The sequence below is a fragment of the Psammomys obesus genome, unplaced genomic scaffold (genome assembly GCF_907164565.1).
Source record: "Psammomys obesus unplaced genomic scaffold, mPsaObe1.curated_primary_1811, whole genome shotgun sequence".
NCBI classification, from domain to species: domain Eukaryota; kingdom Metazoa; phylum Chordata; class Mammalia; order Rodentia; family Muridae; genus Psammomys; species Psammomys obesus.
Window position 1 is genome coordinate 52248219 of NW_026585644.1, and position 23273 is coordinate 52271491.

The 23273-nt window shown below is 40.0% G+C and overlaps 1 protein-coding gene across 2 annotated transcripts in view; it reads right to left on the reverse strand.

The window, feature by feature from the left end:
* The window catches only part of Fshr (follicle stimulating hormone receptor), a 185104-nt gene that overhangs the window by 42505 nt on the left and 119326 nt on the right, over positions 1–23273 (reverse strand). For both annotated transcript variants that reach the window (XM_055623235.1, XM_055623228.1), the window contains exons 3-4: positions 7664–7738; positions 5273–5347 (exon numbers count right to left, since the gene is read on the reverse strand). In XM_055623235.1, coding sequence (XP_055479210.1) covers positions 5273–5347; positions 7664–7738 — 150 coding nt within the window. The remainder of the gene's footprint in view (positions 1–5272; positions 5348–7663; positions 7739–23273) is intronic.

Sequence of the window (23273 nt, forward strand, 5' to 3'; positions counted from 1 at the left end):
CACACACACACACACACACACACACACACACACACACACACACACACCATGTTTTCTCTGAAATATATATTTAGTACCACCATCAGCTGATATAATTCAACATTATTTATCTCTACAATGAAAATGTGAGCTCCTTTGTCCTGTCGTGTTTGGCATGCATAAGAGAGCCTTGTATGTAGTATATATATTCTCACTTATTTTTAAATGAATTACTGGATGAGTTCTTCCTGACTGGACAATTCATAACCGTGATGACTGAGGAACAAATGTAGAGGAATCAAGCCTATCGTAACCATAGTTTCTAAAACTTAATCTTTGTATAGATCTTTTATGCCAGCCACCAAATAGAAGAAATTGTGGCTGAGGACCAAATGTACCAGAGTGATCCATTTTGTAGAAACAGTGAGTGTTCATGTCAGTAAAGCCCTATAACCAAGGCAGAAAATAAAACAGTGGCCTGCTGAGGGGAGTATCTGTAGGGAATCTTCTGGAATGGTTCTCAGCTACAGAAAGAAAACGGCCTGGTAGCCATCATAAGGTACCTTAGAAGATGTCTAATGGTTTCTGTCTGAGTGGAAGACTGTTGTCAGTGGTGGCTTGCGGGTGGGGCACGCAGCAGTATGACATGCTTACTAAATGGAATTATAGTTTATTGAGTTGCAAAGAACACCACCCAGCTGCCTGAGAAGTATATTGACAGGATGCCAAGAGAAAAGAATATTGTATAAACCTTACTTACAGATCAATAGATAATCTTTCACACATAAAAGTTCAGCTCTAGAAATGCAAAGCAGTAAAAATAAATAAATAAATAAATAAATAAATAAATAAATAAATAAATAAATAAATATTGCTTGCAAATAAAAGATTGACTTAAAAAGCCATTTAGACGAATCCTTTGGTGCATGTTCTGGTTAAAGAGCACTTCTTTATTTATAAGCTTTTTTTCTTAATTACTTCAGATTCCTCTGTGAAGCATGAAGGTGTTGATGAAGAGTGCTGATTTCTAGTTGTCCTGAATTCTGCACTATCAAATAAACAGCTTGAAATGGAATCAACATGGAGAGCCTCAGAACAGCATTTCTAAGTGTGTGTGTGCAGCAATTAGGATGCTCGAATCAAATGGCTTCTCATCCCTGCCTCCTGGTAATTTCCTGCTTTTAGTTGCGCTGATGCTAAATATTTATCCTGGCTTATGAGAGCAAAAACCAAAATGACAACAATGTTAGAAACAAACAAACAGCAGCTCCACCCTACTCATCACTACTAAATTCCTTCATCCACTTTGTGCTTTTTCTTTGTCTTGAAGCAAGTTTTCATCATCCCAGAGAATATGTGTAATTCTTGTCTCTGTCTCTGACTGGTTGCTGAAAACTAAAGTGGTGTGGATGGCTTCTGCCATGACAGGAACAGCATGGAAGGAGGTGTACTCGGGACCAACATTTGTACCTCTCCTGCTTATAACTTCAAGTCCTAATCTTCCTTGTGACTGTATCTGGAGAGAAAATATTTAGGAGGCAATTCAGCTTTGGTGAGGTAAAACAGGGATGCTAATCCCAGTTAGTCTCTATAAGAAGCAACACCAGAGGCTTACTCTTGCTCATTCTTACAATTGTTAGTGCATGCCCACTCTGTTGGCCATCTGAGGATAAGGGAAAAGAAGACATGTACAAGCCAGGAAGAGATGGTGCAGTGGCACAGTCTTCAAGAGTCTTGATTTTGAACTTCCCAGCCTTCATAATTGAAGTAAACTTTTGTTTAAGCAACTCTATCTTGTGTATTTGGCTATGGTTGCCAGATAGGAGTAATGCAGAATGGGAGCTTAACTGCCCATCGCTTCCCTGATAAAACCTTCTAGATGAGAGGACTGGATGCGGATTTGTGTGATCTGTCTTAGTGGTCTGGAAAATATTTCAAAGGAGCAGCAGTCTGAGCCATGAGCAGGTGTATTGCTGGTTGAAGTCCTGTGAGAGGGCAGAGTTGTTTAAACCTCCAAGGGGGTATCATGTATGCAAGCTGAGGTGTTATGCACATCTGGGGAAGGTTTAGTTTTGCCAGATGTCAAAAGACTTATAATATAAAATTCCTATTCTCAAATTCCTTATGGGGGAGCCACAGGACTCCAGATGTAAGATTTTGTACAGTATAGAATTAGATCATTATTATACACTGGATGTTTCCCCCAAATCATAGTGTAAAAGCAAGGTAAAAATCATGGGATTTTTTCCCTTTTTTATTTATATGCATACTTGTAAGAGGTCATGTGAAGACAGAATGGGAAGACTGCTTTCTACATATCAGGCAGAGGACCATCTCCAAGTACTGACTGTGGAGCAGCTGTTATTAGATTTCTAGCCTCCAGAAAATTGAGAAATATTGACTTATGGTTTAAGCTACCCAGCATATAGTATTCTGTTGTAGCAGTATGAACTGATCAAGATAATAACATTTTGCTGTGTTTTATTTTTGAGTAGTAAAAGAGGATCTTTTGACAATAATGTAATATCTCCCATTTTTTTTTTTTTACTATCTATTTTCTTTCCTCAGAAAACAGGTTTAAAATATACTGAGGAATAATCTCCCCAAACACAGTGGGGCTAGAACCAGCTACTGCTGCTGTTACTGTTATCTCTTTGTCAACAGTCACAGGAACCAGGTAGCATCAGTGTAGGACCCATTTGAGCATAGCAATTTGAGCAAATTCCCAGGGTGTATGTCCATGAAGTCAGCCTTCTCCTAATAATGACTCAAGAGGTCTGTTCACCTCAAGGTGACAAAGGGCATAAAGAGGAGGGTGGACTCAATAAGTGACATAGTTTTGTTTTGTTTTTTTTTTTTCCTGTGAGGTCAAAGGCAGAACTTTGTCTTTTCTTTTCTACTGAAGGTCACCTACTCCTTTCCTCTTTTGTACAGTATATCCCATATCCACATCCTCCAAGTTCCTCTTCTGTTAAGGGTCTTCATTAGAAAGAGTGAATGGTGCTGTCCATGATGTGTGTACCAATACCAGCCAGTTCTATTTTGATGTTTTAATGATACTTAGGATCCTTATACGCTAGGTAAGCACTCTACAACCCAATCCCAGAGCCATATTCTGGTGCTTAGTTTCAGAGTTTGAGATGATCTCTCTTAGTCCTTATTTATCTGCTATGTTATGCTCTCTTTATTTTAAAACAGTTTTTTTTTGTTTAAAAGCTATGAGATGTGTACATAAAGTTTCTTTTATGAGTCTACCCTCTGTAGTAGGGCTTGAACTAGGGTAGCTTGCCAACAGATCTATCCTAGGAACTCTTTTACACCTCCTAGAATTCCTTTGTTCTGTTACAGAAGGATCTATAACCCATGTTATGCTCAGATATCTTCTAAGGAAGGTGGAGGGAAGAAAAAAGAAGTGAAGGCAACCAGCTATGTAACTGTACATGGTGTGTGCTCATGAAGCTGGCCTGCCTGTAACATGAATTCAAGACATAACCAACCTTCTTTCTTCTCTAGACTGTTCCTGGAACTTCTGTCAGAGATAAGGCATAGAAGGTTAGATCGACTCTCATTTGCTGAATTTTATTCCTTAGTTTCCACTCAGCAAGCTGAGGTCCACAATGGCTTAGTGTCCTCTATCATACTTACTAACTTTAGTTAGTATGGACCAAGATTTAGGACCAGAGAATGACATTATTAGCAGCCAATATTTACTAGATATCTTTAGTGATAGGTGTGATGGGGCCAAAGGTCCCTCATCTTGTCCCTGCTGCAGCCATCTAAGATCTGACTCAGAGCTAACCCTTCACCCCCTTACACTCCTTCTTATGAGAAAGTTAGAAAATTGCCCAACTCTGCCCCAGTAACTTGAGCTTAAGTTGACCTAGCTAACTGCTTCTTTATGCTTCTGCTAAACTGCTTGCGTGCTCTTCTTCCCCTGCAACTGCCAACAAGGAAATGGTATTTGCCTTTAAGAGCTCCCTGCAGAAAGCAGTCAAGGCTGCTCCATGAGAACTGTTTCTCTTCAGCCAGTCACAAGCTGGTTTTATAAAAACTCTCAAATTTGAACTATGGTTTTCTCATTGAGATTTTTGATCCATGACAATAGGCACAGTGAAAAAATTATATTGATGGCAAAGATATCCGTAAACCTATTTACCTTTTCCTGTGCTCATATACCTTATATCATGGCTGCAGCTTCTACTGTCATGAAATGATAACCACTTCTCTATCTTTTGAATTCAGGCTGGTTTTGTGAATTTCTATGTCTAATAAAATGCACCAGAAGAGATGGTGTGTTACTCAGGGTATATTCTGAAGAAGCTTGCACTCTTCATCTCTTTTGAAACTCTGGGGTTTCAGTGAAAATAAGTCTACACTACCATGGAAGAGATGAGAGGAGAGCTGAACCATTCCAGCTGGTACCTTTGAGAATTCCCAACCCCAAATGACTTGACAACTTGCTAGAGATGCATGCTAGGCAAGCCCAGTCCTGGTCAGCAAATTGATTTGGCTGAACAACTGAGACAGGTTAAAAAAAAGTAAGAGATGGTTGTTGCTTTAAGCCTCTATACAGTGTATTTATGCTCATAACCTATCTACATTATTATTTCCATTCTTAAGGAGGAAACAAGCTATGAGAGGTTAAGTCCTTTCCTGTAATAAAGAGCTAGGGAATGGACTTAGAACATTTAACTCCAGAGTTTAGACTCTTGTCTGCTACGTTGTACGATCTCATCCTAACATTCAAGTATCTGTCAAGCCCTCGGCTAATGTAGAAGTCATTCAAGTGTAGGAAGCTGTTTCTGCTGTTGGGGACAGGTCATAGGATGGAGTTTAAACATCAGGAAACTCTCAGATGATAAAGTGTCATGATGGCTATTGACAAAATTTTCAAAATAAAACACTACAATCTATCCGAGAAAAAAATACTTATATGCAAAACAAGTGAGACAAACAATGTCTTTGAAGTCAAGGTTGCAAAATGAAAGCTAGCCAAAAGTTTGATTGCATCTCATTAACCCTAAATTATGACCGGGTTTTATAAAGGTCTGCATGTAAATGTGAAAGAAATTCTTCACGTGAAAATTAAAACAAAATGCAATTACATTAGTGGACTTTTCTCATTAAACAAAACTAAACTTGCAATCAACCTTCTCCCCATCTTTGCTTTGGTAACCCCTGCTCATTCTTGATGAAAAAGCAATTATTTCTCATAGTAGCAACTGGAGATTTTACTGAAATAAAAACACATGTGTTAATAGCAGAAGGAGTGCCATACTGTATGAGCTCTTACAGATATCGCAGATTAGGAAGATTCTGGAAGGCCTCTGGGTTGATGTACAGCAGATTGTTGGCCTTTTCAATTCTACTGTAAAAAAGGAAGGTATGTGTAAGTGACCCAAACAGCAAGGACCATAGTGATATTTTTCATGTTATGCAGCGTACAACAATAATTAAGCAAGTCATCATCCATCCATCCATCCATCCATCCATCCATCCATCCATCCTTTCATCCATCTATCCATTCACCCATCCACCCATCCATGCAGTATTTCAACAAACATAGGAAATGTTATTATAGAAATCGGGGCAAACTGAGCACCAACCCTGTCCTCTTAACACCCACCCCTTAGTACCTTTCCTCATGTACATTTTTTAACCATACAGAGAGCTAAGAATTTTACTACTAATGGTCTCCCAGAAATGGTCAACTAAGAAGGGGGAGGGGACAGTAATATGAGGAGCTGACCTAGTGACATGAAAAGGACATTTGGTGCGGAAAGGAAGGGTGGAAAGATGAGAGTAGGTGGGAAGGGATACAGTGAGGCTGCAAAAAGGAATACAGAAACAGAGATGAACTGGCAAAGAAAAAAATCTGGGAGAAAAGCAACTAACTTTTGTCTCTGATTTAAAGTGCCAAGTTTCTGCAGACTGCATCTGGGAGGAGGCCAGTTCCCCCCATTCTGAAGACTGAGGTGGCGTCTCCCAGCAGATGGGAAATGGTGACTTCTGCCCAGAGCTTTTGGCCTGTGTTATGTCCTGATCAATAGTCTGGAAGCAAGCCTGTTCACATTTGGATTCCCACAGAGCACCTATCTTTTTCTCATCTTGCTGGATCAATGTATATTTGCAGAGATACTCTTGTTAATTACTTCCTTCCTGTTTCATTAGCTTTTATGTTGCAATAACCTGTAGCTAACCAGAGCCAAGTACCAGGCAATTAGTCATTTTAAACACAGTCAATGTTGCATGGGCATGAGTACCTCTCCAAGCAAAGAAGAGGTGCAAGACTTGTTCCATTAGCGCCTCTGCCCCCTGGACAGCACCAAGGGGCACTCTATCCTTGTCTTTGCCTCATTTTCTGATATGCTTTGTGGACTTTGAGGCCCCATCATGTCTCTTTTCCTAACTAGGGCAAGAAGAGGGCAGGTGGAGAGAGAAAAAAGGAACAAGGCATTCATGAAAATGAGGAAGAATTAGGAAGTAGGCAGAATGAGTAGACAGAAGAAAAGAGGAGTCTGCAAAAATGGGCAGGCTGTCATTTCTAAATAATTCCTTAATACACACTCACACATACACACACACACACACACACACACAAACACACACACACTCACACTGTACAACACTTTTCTTGGAGATTCCAAATGTATCTTAGTATAAAACATCTCCTGAGTTTTTCTATGGTGAGCGAGATTATTTCCTTTCATTCGCTCAGTGTTTCCTAAACTTATCTGACCACAGCATCTTTTTATTTTTTTAATTGAGTATTAAAATAATTTTCTGGGTTCTTAGTAACAAATAGAATATACTTTGAAATTTTTTGAGTTGACAGTCTTTAAAGTCTCTATGGCCTTATATCCTATATCCTATCAGTGTTTAATTTATTGTCTGGTAATTAGAGGCTGACATGAAACAAAATTACATATATATATATATATATATATATATATATATATATATATATATATATATACTGCACACATACACAAGTAGAATGACAATAAAGGAGAGTAAGTTTATCTGCAGTAGTAGAGCAACCAAGGGTCATTAAAAAGGAGTTGCTTTATGCTGGTTGACATATCATATTTAACCGATGTTTATTATGTCCTTTCTTCATCATAGCAATTCTGTGAGTGAGTTTTTCACTCTAGTTTTGCAGATGAGAAAATAAAGTCTCATGTGTTTTGCTTGAGCCTTTATTCTATGTATATGCATAGGCAGTTCTCAGAACAGGCTTACCCAGCTTCCATTACATTGAGTGGGATTTATTTTGGGCTTTGTGGTGTAATACTGAATAAGATGATGGGATGAAAGGGGAGGAATAGGAGAAGCAGAGGGAGGGAGGGTGAGGTTAGGAGGCGATGTGGGAGGGGGCTACAGCTGGGATACAAAGTGAATAAATTGTAATTAAGAAAAAAATTAATTTAAAAAATTAAAAAAGATGATGGGGTGAAGGAATTTTCAAATAGTCATAAAACAGGGTTCTAGGGCCTGTGACATAAAAGAAGACCAAGTGAAGAGTCAGTAAACAGAATGAAGCTAAGCGCAAGGCTTGTGTCTGGGCCTCCCAGGAACATAAAGGAACTTTAATGCTCTTTCTAACAGTTACAACCCTCTTCTTCACACCTACACACACACACACACACACACACACACACACACACACTGGCATATTGCTTACATTTCATGCAACTTGGGTAGGTTGGAGAACACATCTGCCTCTATTACCTCCAAGACATCATTCTGAGAGATCTCTCTGCAGCAAAAGAAAGATAATTCAGATTAGTTCAGTTTTCCCCTATAAACCATATAAGAACACAACTAGAGCCTTGTGCCTAGGAGAATTCATAAGAAACAAAACTGCTTTCCTTTCCTCAAGTCAGCTGTAGTAATAAGTCTAAACTAATACACTAGATGCTAATGTTACAGAACAGTGGGATAATAAATCTGAGGCAGTGGTTCTTTTAGAGACTAGATGTTTTTCAGCTGTAGAAACTAAAGCCTGAAGGAGACTCACTTAAAAGTGTTTAGAGAAATATACGAAAAGAAATAAAATTAAGTTTCTTAGGTCAGGGGTCAGCAACTTTCTCAGGCCCAGATAGTAACTTCTCCATTGACTTTGTGGATCATTTGATATTTATTGTTTTTTGTGGATTATTTATTTGATCTATGTCAAAACTACCACAAACAACTTCCAACAAAAACATAGGAAATGAACTATGTGCAAATAAACTTTATTTATTAAAAATGAGTGTGGCAGAATGTTGGATCCTGTTTTCACAACCATTCTGTTAGTCTGTGTCTTTTTTATTGGAGAGTTGCGTCCATTGATGTGGATAGATAAGAGTGACCAATGAATGTTAGTTATGTTTTTGTGGAATTGGTGGTGTTACTGTGTTTCAATGCTTGTTTTCTTTTAAAATTTTTTTTGTTGTTGTGAAATTATCTGTATCCTGTGTTTTCTTAGATGTAGTTGTTTTCATTCGATTGGAGTTTTTCTTCTAGTATCTTCTGTAAGGCTGGGTTGCTGTGTAGATATTGTTTAAGTTTAGTTTTATCATGATGGGAACTAAAAAAGATCATCCTGAGTGAGATATCCCAGAAGCAGAAAGACACACATGGTATATACTTACTCAGAAGTAGGTATTAGACATATAATAAGGATAATCATATTAAAATCTGCACACCTAAAGAAGCTAAGCAAGAAGGAGGACCCTGGGTAAGATGAGCAATCCTCACTCAGAAAGACAAATGGGATGGACACTGGAATAGGGAGAAAACAGGGAACAGGGCAGGAACTTACCACAGAGGGCCTCTGAAAGACTCTACTCAGCAGGGTTTCAAAGCAGATGCTGAGGCTCATAGCCAAAGTTTGGGCAGAGTGCAGGGAATCTTAGAAAGAAGGGGAGATAGAAAGAGCTGGAGGGGATAGGAGCTCCACAAGGAGAGCAACAGAACCAAAATATCTGGGCCCAAGGGTCTTTTCTGAGACTGATACTCCAACCAAGACCATGCATGGAGATAACCTAGAACCCCTGTACAGATGTAGCCCATGGCATTTCTGTCTCCAAGTGGGTTTCCTAGTAAGGGGAACAGGGACTGTCTCTGACATGAACTCAGTGGCTGGCTCTTTGATCACCTTCCCCTGATGGGGGAGCAGCCTTATCAGGCCACAGAGGAAGACAATGCAGCCAGTCCTGATGAGACCTGATAGACTAGGGTCAGAGGGAAGGGGAGGAGGACCTCCCCTATCAGTGGACTTGGAAAGGGGCATGAGAGGAGAGGAAGGATGGAGGGTGGGATTTTAAGAGGATGAGGGAGGGGGCTGCATCTGGGATACAAAGGGAATAAACTATAATTTATATAAAAATAATTTAAAAAGTGGGGCTGAGTTCAGCTGGTGGCCTGTGATTCATTGCATCTACTCTGGATTATGGAGCCAGGTGCTCCGTGGTGTTTGAGAATGTGACTGTTCATTCTTGTGCTCTCTTGCCCTCTCTAGGTATCTATCTTGACATTCTTGCTCTCTTTCTTATCTTAAAATTATTAGTTTTTTGTTAGAACAAAATAAAGACCATTTTAAAAATGGAAGTTCGGTGCAGATGTATCTTTCTTATTTCTGTCCCTCTGCCCTTCATTGGCCCACTCCCTTTCTGAAAGGTCTTCTCCTCCTTCCAAGTTAGACCACTTTCTGCTTTTATAGCAATATATCCTATCATCCTCACTTGTTCCTTCCTTCTGCTCCCTTTAGGCATTTTCTCTCCTCTCATGGTCCCATTAGTCCTTTCATGTTCCACAATTACACACACAGACACACACACAGACACACACACACACACACACACGTACATACACAAATTTAATCTGCATATGGCACATGAGAGAAAGCATGTGATATTTGCCTTTCTGAGTCTGGTTTACTTTACTTAATGCAATGAACTGGTGAATTCTATAATTTTACTTTTCTTTACAACTGATTAAAATTGCATTGAGTATATGTACCACATTTTCTTTTTCTGTCTATTTCTGAACTCTTGACTGGTTTCTGACCTTGGCTGTTGTGAATGTTGCAGCAATAAATATGTACGTATGACTATCTCTGTTGTATGCTGACTTAGGAGCTTTAAGGTACACTCCAGGAGTGAGTGGTATCACTGAATCATACTGTATTTATAATTTTTATTTCTAATATTTATTTCTATTTTTAATTCTTTTGAGGAACCTCTCTAGTGTTTTTATAGTGATGGCACCAATTTACATGATCACTAGTGATATATAAGTTTTCTGCACTTTCCACATCCTTGCCAGAATGTGTTGTTTTTTTTTAAATTTTTATTTTTATTAATTATAATTTATTTACTTTGTATCCCTCCTGTAGTTTCCTCCCTTTTCCCCTCCCAATTCCACAGTCCCTCCCCCTTCTCCACCCATGCCCCTCCCCCAGTCCACTGATAGGGGAGGTCTTCCTCCCCTTCCTTCTGATCCTAGTCTATTAGGCCTCATCAGGAGTAGTTGCACAGGAGAAGTTGCACTTCCTCTGTGCCCTGGTGAAGTTGCTTTCCCCTCATGGGGAGGTCATCAAATAACTGGCCAATCAGTTCCCATCAGAGACAGTCCCTGTCCCCTTCACTATGGAACCCACTTGGACACTGAATTGCAATGGGCTACATCTGTGCAGGCGTTCTAGGTGATCTCCATGAATGGTCCTTGGTTGGAGTATTAGTCTCAGAAAAGACCCCTGTGCCAGATTTTTTGGTTCTGTCGCCCTCCTTGTGGAGTTCCTGTCTTTTCCAGGTCTTACTATTTCCCACTTCTTTCATAAGGTTCCATGCACTCTGCCCAAAGGTTGGCCATAAGTCTCAGCATCTGCTTTGATACCCTGCAGAGTAGAGCCTTTCAGAGGCTCTCTGTGGTAGGCTCCTGTCCTGTTCCCTGTTTTCTCCTTCTTCTGATGTCCTTTCTGAATGGGGATTGAGCATTTTAGCCAGAGTCCTTCTTCTTTATTAGTGTCTTTAGGTATGCAGATTTTAGTAAGTTTATCCTATATGTCTAATATCCACTTATGTGTGAGTATATACCCTGTGTGTCTTTCTGCTTCTGGGATACCTTACTCAGTATGACTGAAAACCTTCTGTAAAGCAAAGGACACTGTTGTCAGACAAAATGACTGCCTACAGATTGGGAAAGGATCTTCACCAACCCTATATCTGAGAGAGGGCTAATATTCAGAATATATAAAGAAGTCAAGAAATTAAAAAGCAACAAATCAAGTAATCCAATTAAAAAATGGGGTACAGAGCTAAACAGAGAATTCTCAATAGAGAAATATCGAAAGGCTGAAAAACACTTAAATGCTCAAAGTCCATAGTCATCAGGGAAATGCAAATCCAAACAACCCTGAGATTTTATCTTACACCCATCACAATGGCCAAGACCAAAAACTCAAGGGACAACACATGCTGGAGAGGATGTGGAGAAAGAAGAACCCTCCTTCACTGCTGGTGGGAATGTAAACTGGTACAACCACTCTGAAAATCAATCTGGCACTTTCTCAGACAATTAGGAATAGCACTTCCTCAAGACCCAGCTATACCATTCCTAGGCATATATCCAAAAGACGCTCAAGTATACAACAAGGATATTTGCTCAACCATGTTAATAGCAGCTTTATTTGTAATAACCAGAAGGAAACAACCCAACAATTCCTTCAACTAAGGAATAAATACAGAAATTGTGTACATTTACACAATGGAATACGACTCAGCAATTAAAAACAAGGAAATCATGAAATTTGCTAGTAAATGGTGAATTCGTTTTTTTTAATTTTTAAATTTTTTTATTAATTACACTTTATTCACTTTTTATCCCCCCATAAGTTCCTCCCTCCTCCCCACCGTCCCTCCCCCTTCTTCACACATGCCCCTCCCCAAGTCCACTGATAGGGGAAGTCCTCCTCTCCTTCCTTCTGATCTTAGTCTATCAGATCGTTTTTTTTTTTTTTTTTAGAATAATGATTCTAACTGTAGTGAGGTAAAAGAGTAAAGCGGTTACAATTTTAACTCTATGATGGTTTAAGATTTTGAATACTTAGAAATACTTATTAATCATTTTAATTTTTTTCCTTTGAGAACTATCTGGTTGATTTGTCCATTCATTGACTGGAGGTTTTTTTTTTTTTCTTTTTTAGTTCTTCTTAGGTTCTAGATATTAATCTCATGTCAGATGGACAGTTAACAAAGAGTTTCTCATAGTGTGCAGTGTCTCTTCACTCTGGCTATTGTTTACTTTATTGTGAAGAAACTTATATTTTCATGGCAATTCTTTTTTTCAGGTCAATTTCGGGAATGGTTTCTAGTGCTATTGGAGTCCTGTATCTTGATGTGTTTCACCTATGTTTTTGTCTAATGATTTCAAAATTTCAGGTCTTACATTTTGGTCACTGGTGTTTTTTTAATTGGTTGTTATATGTGATGACATGGATCTGGTTTTATTTTTATAATCAATTATTTAAAAAAACATGGATTAAAAATTCTCCCACTCCTTACTAGTACTAAAGTGGAACTTGTCTTTGGTATTAATGATGGCTGGCATGGAACACCGTATGTTTCAGACCCTAGGTTTTCTTTCTTCAGGAAAGCCTGAAGCCTATGGAGAATGAAGTTTCCTATGCACCAAACACGGACTTTGCATGCGGTAGACCGAGACCCCCTGTCAGATGTAGCCCATAGGCAGCTCAGTCTCCATGTGGATCCCTGATTAAGGGGAGCAGCGGCTGCCTCTGCCATGAACTCCATTGCCTGCTTTTTGATCACTTGCCGCTGGCGATGCAGTCTTGCCAGGCCACAGAGAAAGAGGATCCAGGAAGTCCTGATGAGACTTAACAAGCTATGGGCAGATGGCAGAGGAGGAGAACTTCCACTTTCAGTGGAGTAGGGAAGGGGATGGGAGGAAGAAGTAGGAAGGGTGGGAATGGGAAGACTTGAGGGAGGGGGCTTCAATTGGGATATATAATGAATAAATTGTAAAAAAAAAAATAATTAAAAACTAAAAAAAGCCAGAGGCTGTGAGGATGCAGGGTAGCTTAATGCTTACAAAGTAGTTCAGAGGTGAAACAGATCAGCCTTCCTGGGAAGACCCAAGCACTTTCAATGCTTCAGTAGACTGTCTCAGGAAATCTCCCAGGCACCACGCTTTCATATAGGCTGAAGTAGAAGTGCTGCCTGCCAGCCTAAGATTTAGATAAAGAGTACTAAAACGGTTCTGGAGACCATCTGCAGGGTAGAAGCCAGAGTAGCTGGTGGAGGAGAGTGAAACAGCTATCTCAGAGAGGGATGGAATCATCTGGAACTTGTGGACCAGGGGTGCCAGCATTATTTTCCAGAAGCTGATGGGTGTGGGTTTGTGAGTGAAAAGCTCTTACTTGATGATAGCCTAGAAAGCATGTATTTGAACATGTGAAGGAGATGAGTTAGAGAGCTGAAAGAAGGGAAGGGAGAGATAAGGAGCAAAGCCTAAATCTAAGCGAGACATTTCCAGGTTCACTACCAGCACTAAGTTTCCTCACCACTCATGCCGATATCTTGTCTATTTTAAGGACACAGATACTTAACCAAACTAATGTTTGGATTGGATGTTTTGATGTTGTTTTTTTAAAATACACTAGAAATTATTAGCATAAACTAGCTAAGGAACACTCCTAATTTAATTTTTCAGTAAGTAGTTCATATGTTGTAGTGCCAATACTTTAGAGACAGAAAGTATTGGAATGGGTGGGCATGTCCATGGCCAGGTGGGGCTGGGCAAGGAGGACAGGATATAACAGTCGAAAGCATAAGGAATCCCTAGGTCTCCTTTATGTTTAACCTCATTTTCTCTGTCTCTAGTTATTTCTTCGGTCACTTATTGGCTGTTTGCTGTTTATTAGACACACGGACATCCTCTTCAATTCATCCACAAGACTGTGAAGTTGTGGCTTTGGCTCTGTGTGCAGAACCATCTCTAATCGTTAGCAGGTCTTGCACACTTTTTTCTGCCTCCTTGTCCATGGTAGGTGCCTCTCTGGACCTTGGACTCCTCATTGTGAAATGAGGAGGTAGGCAAGATAGTTTGCTAATTCCTTTCCAGATCAGTGCAAAAGGGTCACATCTGCAAACACAGCCCTGCAGAAGGTTAGTTTTCAGAGGCGAGGAAGCTCACTCCCTTCCAAATAAGCAACACCTCTCTCCAGTTACATTACCTTTTACCATGAGCCATCACAGGAACCAAATTTCCAGAGCAAAAACCTTTAGATGACTGAACCATATCTAAACCATAGCCCTGAGCATTTGATTTCATATTATATCCTTTCTGTCAATTCATTTGACTGTGGCAATAGTGAGGCTTTTAGTCCCTGGTCACAGGCTGCCATTTGGTATTCTATAAACTTGTGGTAACTCAACTCAAAATGAATAGTCCCAGCATTTGACACATTTGTATACACTGTGATGGCAGAAATGTTGATAGCAGTATCATATCCAAGTACTAACCAGGCTTAATCCAGCTTAACTTCCAAGATCAGGTAAGACTGAATACATATGGCCACAAAGACATTAGTATCACTCTATGATAGGTTAAATGTTTATGTTGGATCTCTAACTGCAATAAAAATGCTGTTATTCCCTTGCATTTCCTCTAGTAGGGGAAAATGGCTAAGTGGTTAGGAGCACTTGTTGCCCTTGCGGAGGACTGGGCTTTGGTTCTCAACACCCATATCAGGAAGCTCACACCATCCTCTCACCCCAGTTCTAGGGCACTGACCAGCTTCTTTCAGCCTCTGCACATGCTGGTACGCACATGCTCTTATCCAAGTACAGACACACATACACAATACTAAAAGTAACATAAATAAAAATAAAATAAATCTTTATTTTTTCTTTATTTATTTCTTTTTAATAAAGATTTATTTATTAAAAAGTTCATCTGTTAAGAATATTGAAACATACTTTCCCTTCAAAAGCACTTAACATGAACACCACTTCCTTGAGCAGAATGCACATCTGAGGAATTGCATTCAGAAATGTCCTTCAGAGAACACGTTCTGCTCTCCCACACCCACGTCTCATACAGGCATATTTTTCTTTATTTTATACAAACATGAGTTTCTTGCATAGACAGGACCTTCAACTTCAACCTCCTTAATCCCCAATCAAATGATTTATAATCTCTTATGATCACCATGTTTTTCTTCTTTCTCAGCTGTGTCTCAGTCCTATCAACTCAAGGACTTCATCATGTAAGCATAATGTCGAGAGAAGCTACGGCAATGAGAATTCTGAACAAAAGTACGCTAACGCTTTAGAACAACAACAACAAAATACAAGCAAGTGCTTCTTGCATACCGTAGATTAGAAAAACAACCACAATAGCAGCAAAAGGAATCCCGGAACAAAGGCTTAAACCACAGAAAAGACTTACTGTCATTTGCTAAATTTGGTTATGGTGCCACTCAACAAAGGTACAAAGGAAAGCCTTGAACAGATCTCATCTCTGTTGCAGTTCAGCAGATACCACTCACAAAACCAAACACTTCATTTTTCTGTCTTTTCATCTAACCATTAGTTGTTTACTGAGTACCAAACACGTACTAAATCACCACTAGATCCTGTCAATATAGAGGCAGATGAATAAGATTTTCGAAAGCTCAGTGAAATCAGACTAGGGGATCATAAAATGAAATAATGACAACAGCAAAGCAGTAGCACAACAATGCTGTAAGAACTGCTTCAACTGCAAAGGGTCTCATGAGAATTTAAGCAGTCGGCAAGCTGAAATGTTTACTAATGTTTTGTGGGGGAGGGAATACAGATTTTTTCAAATAAAAAAGCTTACCCCCTTGAGCTATTATAATTGGATTATTCTATCATGCTTTCCATTCCTATCATGTGTGTGAATGTTTGTGGGAAAGCCTGGTAGGTTGTTACCAATCTTGCTCTAAAGAACATTCTAGTCTTGACACCAGCACCCTCATCCAAGCTTTCAGAAGTGCAGAGCATGAGGCTCTATTCAGGCCTTTCTGATGACAACCTGGTCTTTAAAATGAGTGGCATATTATTCTCTTACATATTATACCTGAATGGACTTTCCCTTCCCTCCTCTCCTCTCAGTCTTTCCTACCTACCTCTCTTCCGTCCAAGATCTACTCCTCATCCTTTTCCCTTCAGAAAAGAGTAGGCCTTCCAGGGATCTCTACAAAGCATGGTGTATCAAGTTGCAACCTGTGTTTTAAAAAGGTCTCTGATGACTGCTGACTTTTAATATTTGAGAGGCTCAGAGTTATGGATTAGATTGGTTCAAACGTCTGAAGGTTCATATGCAGAAAATTTGGTTCAAATTATGCTCATGGATAAAGATGCTGTAATTGGAAAGAGGTTAGACTTAATGGGAGGTGACTGGCTGGGTCATAATTGCCTGTGTGGGGGAGTTAGTGCTGGTTTCAGGGAGGGCAGTAGGTGTTGTAACGTTGGATTAGCTTCCTCCAGAGTGGGTTGTTTTAACACAGAGAATCTTCCGCTCCAGTCTCTTATCGGAAGGCATGTCACCCCCCCTTTTTTGCACATGGTGGGTTTTCTTTCTATCATATTATGAGTCAATAGATGGTGATGCCATGATGGTTTGACTTTCCAGTCATCAGAATTGTGAGACAAAACATTTTGTTGCTATTCATGTCAGGTGTGATGTTACAGTAACACTAAATTGACTGAGATGCTTACAGAACAATTCCTTTTTTTAAATATAAGAGATAGTCTCCATTCAGAATTCTCCATATTCCCTCCTCTATCATGCCATTGATTTTTCTCTGATTTATATAGTTTGCTATTCTTTGATTGGATATGTTACGGCACCCAATCACATTAAAATATTTGGAATAAATTTCATTTCTTTAATAATATCAGAATAAATTTAATTATGTGTACTGTCTATAATCTAGGGGACCATAGGTTCTCTGAAAGTGAGCCTTTCATATTACATTGTATCTGCATCCTGGAGATGATTTCATAGTTAAACAACTTTCCCTCTCTCTCCAGAGAACTTGTAGAGCATGGTGCCATTGCATTTTGACTTAGCATTCCTGCTTCCAGCCAACTGTTTGCTAAATGAATGAATTAGCTCTGAGTGATTAGGATGAAAGAATAAAGCCCTAGCATAATGCTGTCAACACTATTTTACAAGACTGGAGCAGTGCAGGGTCAGAGGCAAGGCGGGACAGATGCCCAACAGCAGGATATCTGCTGCGGTTGGGCGCCTGAAACACTCTGGATAAGAACCGGGTATGTGACTCTACCCACATCTACCTTCCCGCCTTCCCTGTTCCGGGTGCGTGACTCCACCCACTGCCTTCCCGCCTTCCCTGTTCCGGGTACGTGACTTAACAATGGCTTTGTTCAAACCGCCCAATCAGATCCCTGTAACTATGCTTCTCGCTTCTGTAATCGCTCTTCTTGCTCCCAAGCCCTATAAAAACCCGTCACCCCAACCGAGAGGCGCGCAAGTCTTCCGAAAGGCTTTGTCGCCCCGGGTACCCGTGTATCGAAATAAACCTCTTGCGGCTTGCATCCGAAGGCTGGTTTCGCTGTTCCTTGGGAAGCGGGGTCTCCCCATCTAGAGAGGCTCAACGGGAGTCTTTCAAGGAAAGATTTTCCCACTTTGCTTTTAACAATAAAGCTTTGCTCTTGAACACACTCAGCAAACAATCTTTGCAAATCAAATTGCGTATTAACACAGGAGGGAAGCATCTTGTTCAGCAGAATCCCTGAGTGAGATTGTTAGTGTGGAGAACTAATACAGCACATGCACAGCAAATTTTGACCAAGCAGCATCTGTGTTTTGAATATTCATGTTGGCAACAAGAATCTAGAGATAAGTAAACTGGGTCCTACATCTTAGCTGTTTTCTGAGAGTCTAGTTAGATGTATGTGCTAGGCCTCCTTTAGGTTACTGGAAAAAAATAAAATGGAATTTTGGTAGTTTATATTTAAAAGCACTAGTGTATGTAGTTGTACATACTAACATATAACATAACCAATATATAAGAATACAGTAAACACGCATGTATAGAATATACATATACTTAGTTACAAAGTACATTTGTAGAGAAGTTGAGAAAAAAGCCACACACACAAACACAACATATATTGAATGCTTTACAATGAAAACACATGATACAAAACTACATATTATATACATACACGTATATTACACATACTAAAAGTATAGTGTAAGTGTTACACAATATGGATCGTATCATAAAATTATATAAAATGAATGGTTATAAATGAGAATCCTTATATAAAGTTTCACGTGATTGTAATATAGTACATGTGAGTACATACCAGTACAAATGCAGGCTACATATCACTCATGATAATGTGTATACAGTATACATCCTGTCCTTTCCTGTATTTTCATGTTTTCTCCTCTCTCAGTTTTGGCAATGTGCTGTGCAGTGTAAAGTTAGAAAACACCAGTGAATGCTCTCATGAAAATGCCTTCCAGAGGAGTTTGTAAGGCTGTTCAAATTCACACTCATAGCATGTTTAGAATCTCTTTTTTAAAATTTTTTATTTAGCTTTTATTAATTACACTTTATTCATTTTGTATCCCCCCATAAGCCCCTCCCTCCTCCCCTCCCGATCCCACCCTCCCTCCCCTTTCTGCATGCATGCCCCTCCCCAAGTCTACTGATAGGGGAGGTTCTCCTCTCCTTTCTGATCTTAGTCTATCAGTTCTCATCAAAAGTGACTGCATTGTCCTCTTCTGTGGCCTGCTAGGGCTGCTCTCCCCTCAGGGGGAAGTGATCAAAGAGCAGGCCAATCAGATTATGTCAGAGGCAGTCCCTCTTCCCATCACTATGTAACCCACTTGGACACTGAACTGCCACGAGCTACATCTGTGCAGGGGTTCTAGGTTATCTCCATGAATAGTCCTTGGTTGGAGTATGAGTCTCTGGGAAGTTCCCTGTGTTCAAATTTTCTTGTTCTGTTGCTCTCCTTGTGGAGTTCCTGTCCTCTCCTAAGGTTGAGCCAGAGCCTTTAAAATCAAGAGCCGGATTTGAACCTGCTCCACCTGACTAGTCATTTACCACCAGAATGCTACTGAGAGTGTCTGTGTGTTGATAGTAGGCACTTCTTGGGGCCCCAAAGGGAGTGAAAAATCTGTATGAAAGAAAATGCTTGTCTGATAGCAACTTCAAATCTGATCATGCCTGCTAGAGCACATGTCTCCTCTCCTTCTGGCCTGAAAGGCTGAAGTCATGTGGGCTGATGAATTTAGGAGATTATGGCCTAGACAACCACAGGGCTGGGAAATGGCTGCTAGCAAATGTCCTTGGAACCCCTCTTTAGGCCTTACACGGAGACACCACGGTCATTTCCTACTCTTATCTATAGGTTATTTGCATTCTTCAACTAGGCTATGCTATTAATGCAGACCCCACCTCCATTCTGATTCCCACAGTGAGACTGGCCACACCTAGGAGATCAGGTAGGACAGAAAGGTACCTTTGCATGGATGGCCGCGCCTGTAAACAAAAAGACTAGACTGACCCTTAGGAAGAGGGTCAGTCTAGGTGCAGCAGGTCATCATTAGAGTGAGTTAAGAGCATTGCCAAAGGCTCCTCTGACTCTTCAGATGACAGCAGTCACTTCCCTTTGCCTCCTAGTATATGTAGGATAGTCTTTCCTTCCCAGAATTCTTTCCTTATTACAGTCATGACCAGTTTTTGCTGAGGTTGCTCTAAAGCAAACACAGACATAAAACAAGTGGTTCAGCCTAATTGTACCCACTTGGATCTTTCCTTGAATATTGTCATCCCTATATTGGCATATTTCTTATCCTTTTCCCAGCAGATGAAGAAAGGGGTGAAAAATCATAATCATAGCAGTAACATTTATTGTTTATTATATACGAGGCATTTTTTTCTCTGTCTGAATCTCACAGCTGCCTCAGGAGGTAGGTGTCATCTTTTACAGAAGAACAATGAAAGGCACAGGGATAATCTCCTGATAATAACCCGATTTCCTCTTTCCTGGCCAGTTAGCTTGTAGAGTCAACAGGGAATATGGGTCCACCCTCTACAAAGCCCCAGAGGATAGCAGGGACTAGGGAGGGTACCTTTCCAGTGCCTAAAATCCTTCTACTTCAGAAAATCCTGTTATTGTCATTTTAATATATAATAGAGCAGAATTTTTTGGGGGGAACAATAGGCCTATAAAGCAACTACACACAATCCCCTCCCTCACTGATGCAGAACACTTGAGTTCTGACAAGTCAATATACAAGCTCACATGCAAATTTTTCCTCTAGAGATAAATCAAAGTTCCAAGCAGCAACCCATATGATAAGTGTTTTTTAGTACATTTTTATGCAAGTATAAAGCATATAAAACAATAAAAGAAAGCACCCTTGTCTTCTAAGATTCTGCATCTAATTGGATAAAAGTTACACGTGTAAAAAATAGAGGGTGCAAAGTTCATAAAACAGAAGTGGGGGAAGAGAGGGAAGGATGCCAGGTGCCCAGCACAGCATTTGGTAATGAATGTTCTCCCAAATTTTTATTTCCCCATCACGCTTTCTCTAATCTTAGCATTTTGCAAGCTGTGACTTGAGGTCTCTCAATCATTTCATGTAAAAGTCCTCTGGGATTGGCTCATTCTCCCTCTCCTTTATGTACAAGCTCTTCGCTGGTGAATCACCTATTATTGGGACACTCTTCAATCTTGGACCACCTTGACCTTGTGCCTGCTACTGTCAAGGGCATGTTGTACCATCTCTTCTATGATCTTTTTGTACTAACTACTATTCTAGTGCAGGATTATCCCCTCCTCCACTATCTGTTCTTGTCAATCCCAGTCCCCATCTAATATCACTACTTGTCCATTGGACCAACACAAGCCTTTTTATACTAGGGTAACTTATGACTTCTTTTTGTCATTTAATATCCAATAAATTCTTAAATCTCTAAATTATTTCTATTGCATTTTCACTATTTCTTGCAAATGCACACTCATTTCCTGTAATCATTATCCTCATTATGGCTCTTTGCCTCTTTGCTATTTTCTTCAGCCAGGAGTTCTTAAAAGTCTCTGCTATCTCTGCAGTAATTTGATGGGAATAATGGGTAACTATTTTTTTTTTCAAACAAATATAGTGTGCCCATTTGATTGACTTCAGAAGTTCAAGTAAACTCTGTGTTATGTATATAATAAAGCCTAGCAGTATAACAGGTCCCCAGACTTTAGCACAACTGAATCCATGCTGTAGGCACCATTCTGACTTTAGAATCCAGCACATAGGTCCCATAATACCTGCCAAAAACTGGAGCAAAGACCTAATCCATCAAAGATCTAGTCTATAGTTACAGAATCCAGGAATGTCCCTAAATGTACTAACCTCTCTATTTGGCTTCCATAGTTTTGATTCTTGCTAACTATTGCTAACTGAAGTGTGTCAACCAGGATGGGGTTTTGTGCATAAAAGACAAAGAATGATGATCATGCAGCTTGGGCTGCATGATTTGGGCAAGTTCCCATGCAGCCACAGTCTGGAAATACAGACTTTCTGTTTGGCTATATAACTGCTGTGTGTGTCTTGGTTGGATAACCTCCCAACAGCAGTAACAGCAGAGCACTAAGTGGAGCAAAGTGTGGAAGCAGGTACACTAAGTGTCTGTCCACTCATAACAGGAGCATAGATCATGCTTTCGGAAGCCATGTTGTTGTTTGGGGAAAAGAAATGTGAGCTTAAATAGGAGCTAGACTTCCTCCAGCTAGAACCAGATTAGACCTGGCAAGGGTGACGATTATTTTATTACTGTGTGTGCCTGTCAGAAATTGTTTTAATGGGAATCCATTATGTTCTTAGTGATGAAAAACAGAGGTAGGAAAGGAGATGACTGTGCAGAGCAAAAAGGAAGTGAACACTGATTAGGTCACATGGTGCTAACAGGGCTCTCAGCTTTATCAGAGGCCAAAGCTGCTGGGGGGAATGGGAGAATGAAGCAGTAAGCTATCTTCAGGCTCAACACTTGTAAGCCCAAGCTGTGTATCTCAGGCTTCAGGAACAATGGTGTTACTGATGGTAATTAACCTTTATTAGACATCTGTGGCATAGTAAACACTGCACTAAATATTCAACACAGGCAGTCTCACTAAGTGGTTTGGATGGCTTGTGCTGTCTAGTTTGTAGTCGTATATTGAGTGACACTGTGCACTGGGGGCCAGATGGGTCTGGATTCAGATTCTTGTTTTTTTATTGCCTAGTGTGTGTTTGATCTAGAGCAAGTCAGCTAACACTCATGGCATTCGCTCATTTCAATAGGGATAAATATATAGGCATTTAGAGATTTTGCGAGAATTATAGAGATAATATATGGTGTGGAATATATTTCTAGCTATCTTCTAAGAAATCCTATACAATCCCTTTCATTTATTGATGCTTAGCTACATAATATATCCCTCTTTCCTCCCTCTCTCCCTCTCATCCCCTGCTTTCTCATCTCTTAGTAGTATTGGATGGAGTCTGAATAATGTACCACTAAGCTCTACTCCCAGCTTCTTAAACAATATATTTTTTGATACAGATCTTGATAGGCTACCCATACTATTTCAACTTTCTAAGTAGCTCCGATTACAGGATGTGCCACCACTCTAGGCTCTAGACTCTATGCTTTTAGCCAATCTTGCTTAAAGTTGTTTTGAGAGAAGAAAGCCCCTCCCTGGGTAGTGAGCAAAAGAGACTGACACTTCATAGTCTGCCTCCTTCTCCTCTGGTGCCTGGGGATTCCCAGGATGACCTTAAAAATCCAGAACTGATGATGGCAATGCTGCTGTTGCCCTCAGATTGCAAATAGAATGCAGTAGGGCCACCTTGCACCACTTGATAAGAAGTCCTTGACATTTGATGCTTTTGTTGTCATCTACCATACCTAAGGTAAGAGGTTAGCAACTAGGGTAAACCTAAGGTTTGATTGTCCAGTGAAGGCTGGGGAAGACTTTTGTGTCTACCATTGGGTAAAACACAAACATACCCAGTGATTTTAAGTACATTCTTCGTTGTTGGTTAATTAGAAATCATACAAGAGGACTGTTTGGCCAACTAGAAGAAGACAAACAACAACAACAACAACAACAACAACAACAAAAAACCCAAAAAAACAACAAAATCCTCTTGACTAAATCTGCGTTTGACCTCATTTAGTCAGAAGCCACTCTCCCTGAGTGACAGTATTTACTGCCAGTGACTGAGTTTTCTGGCCA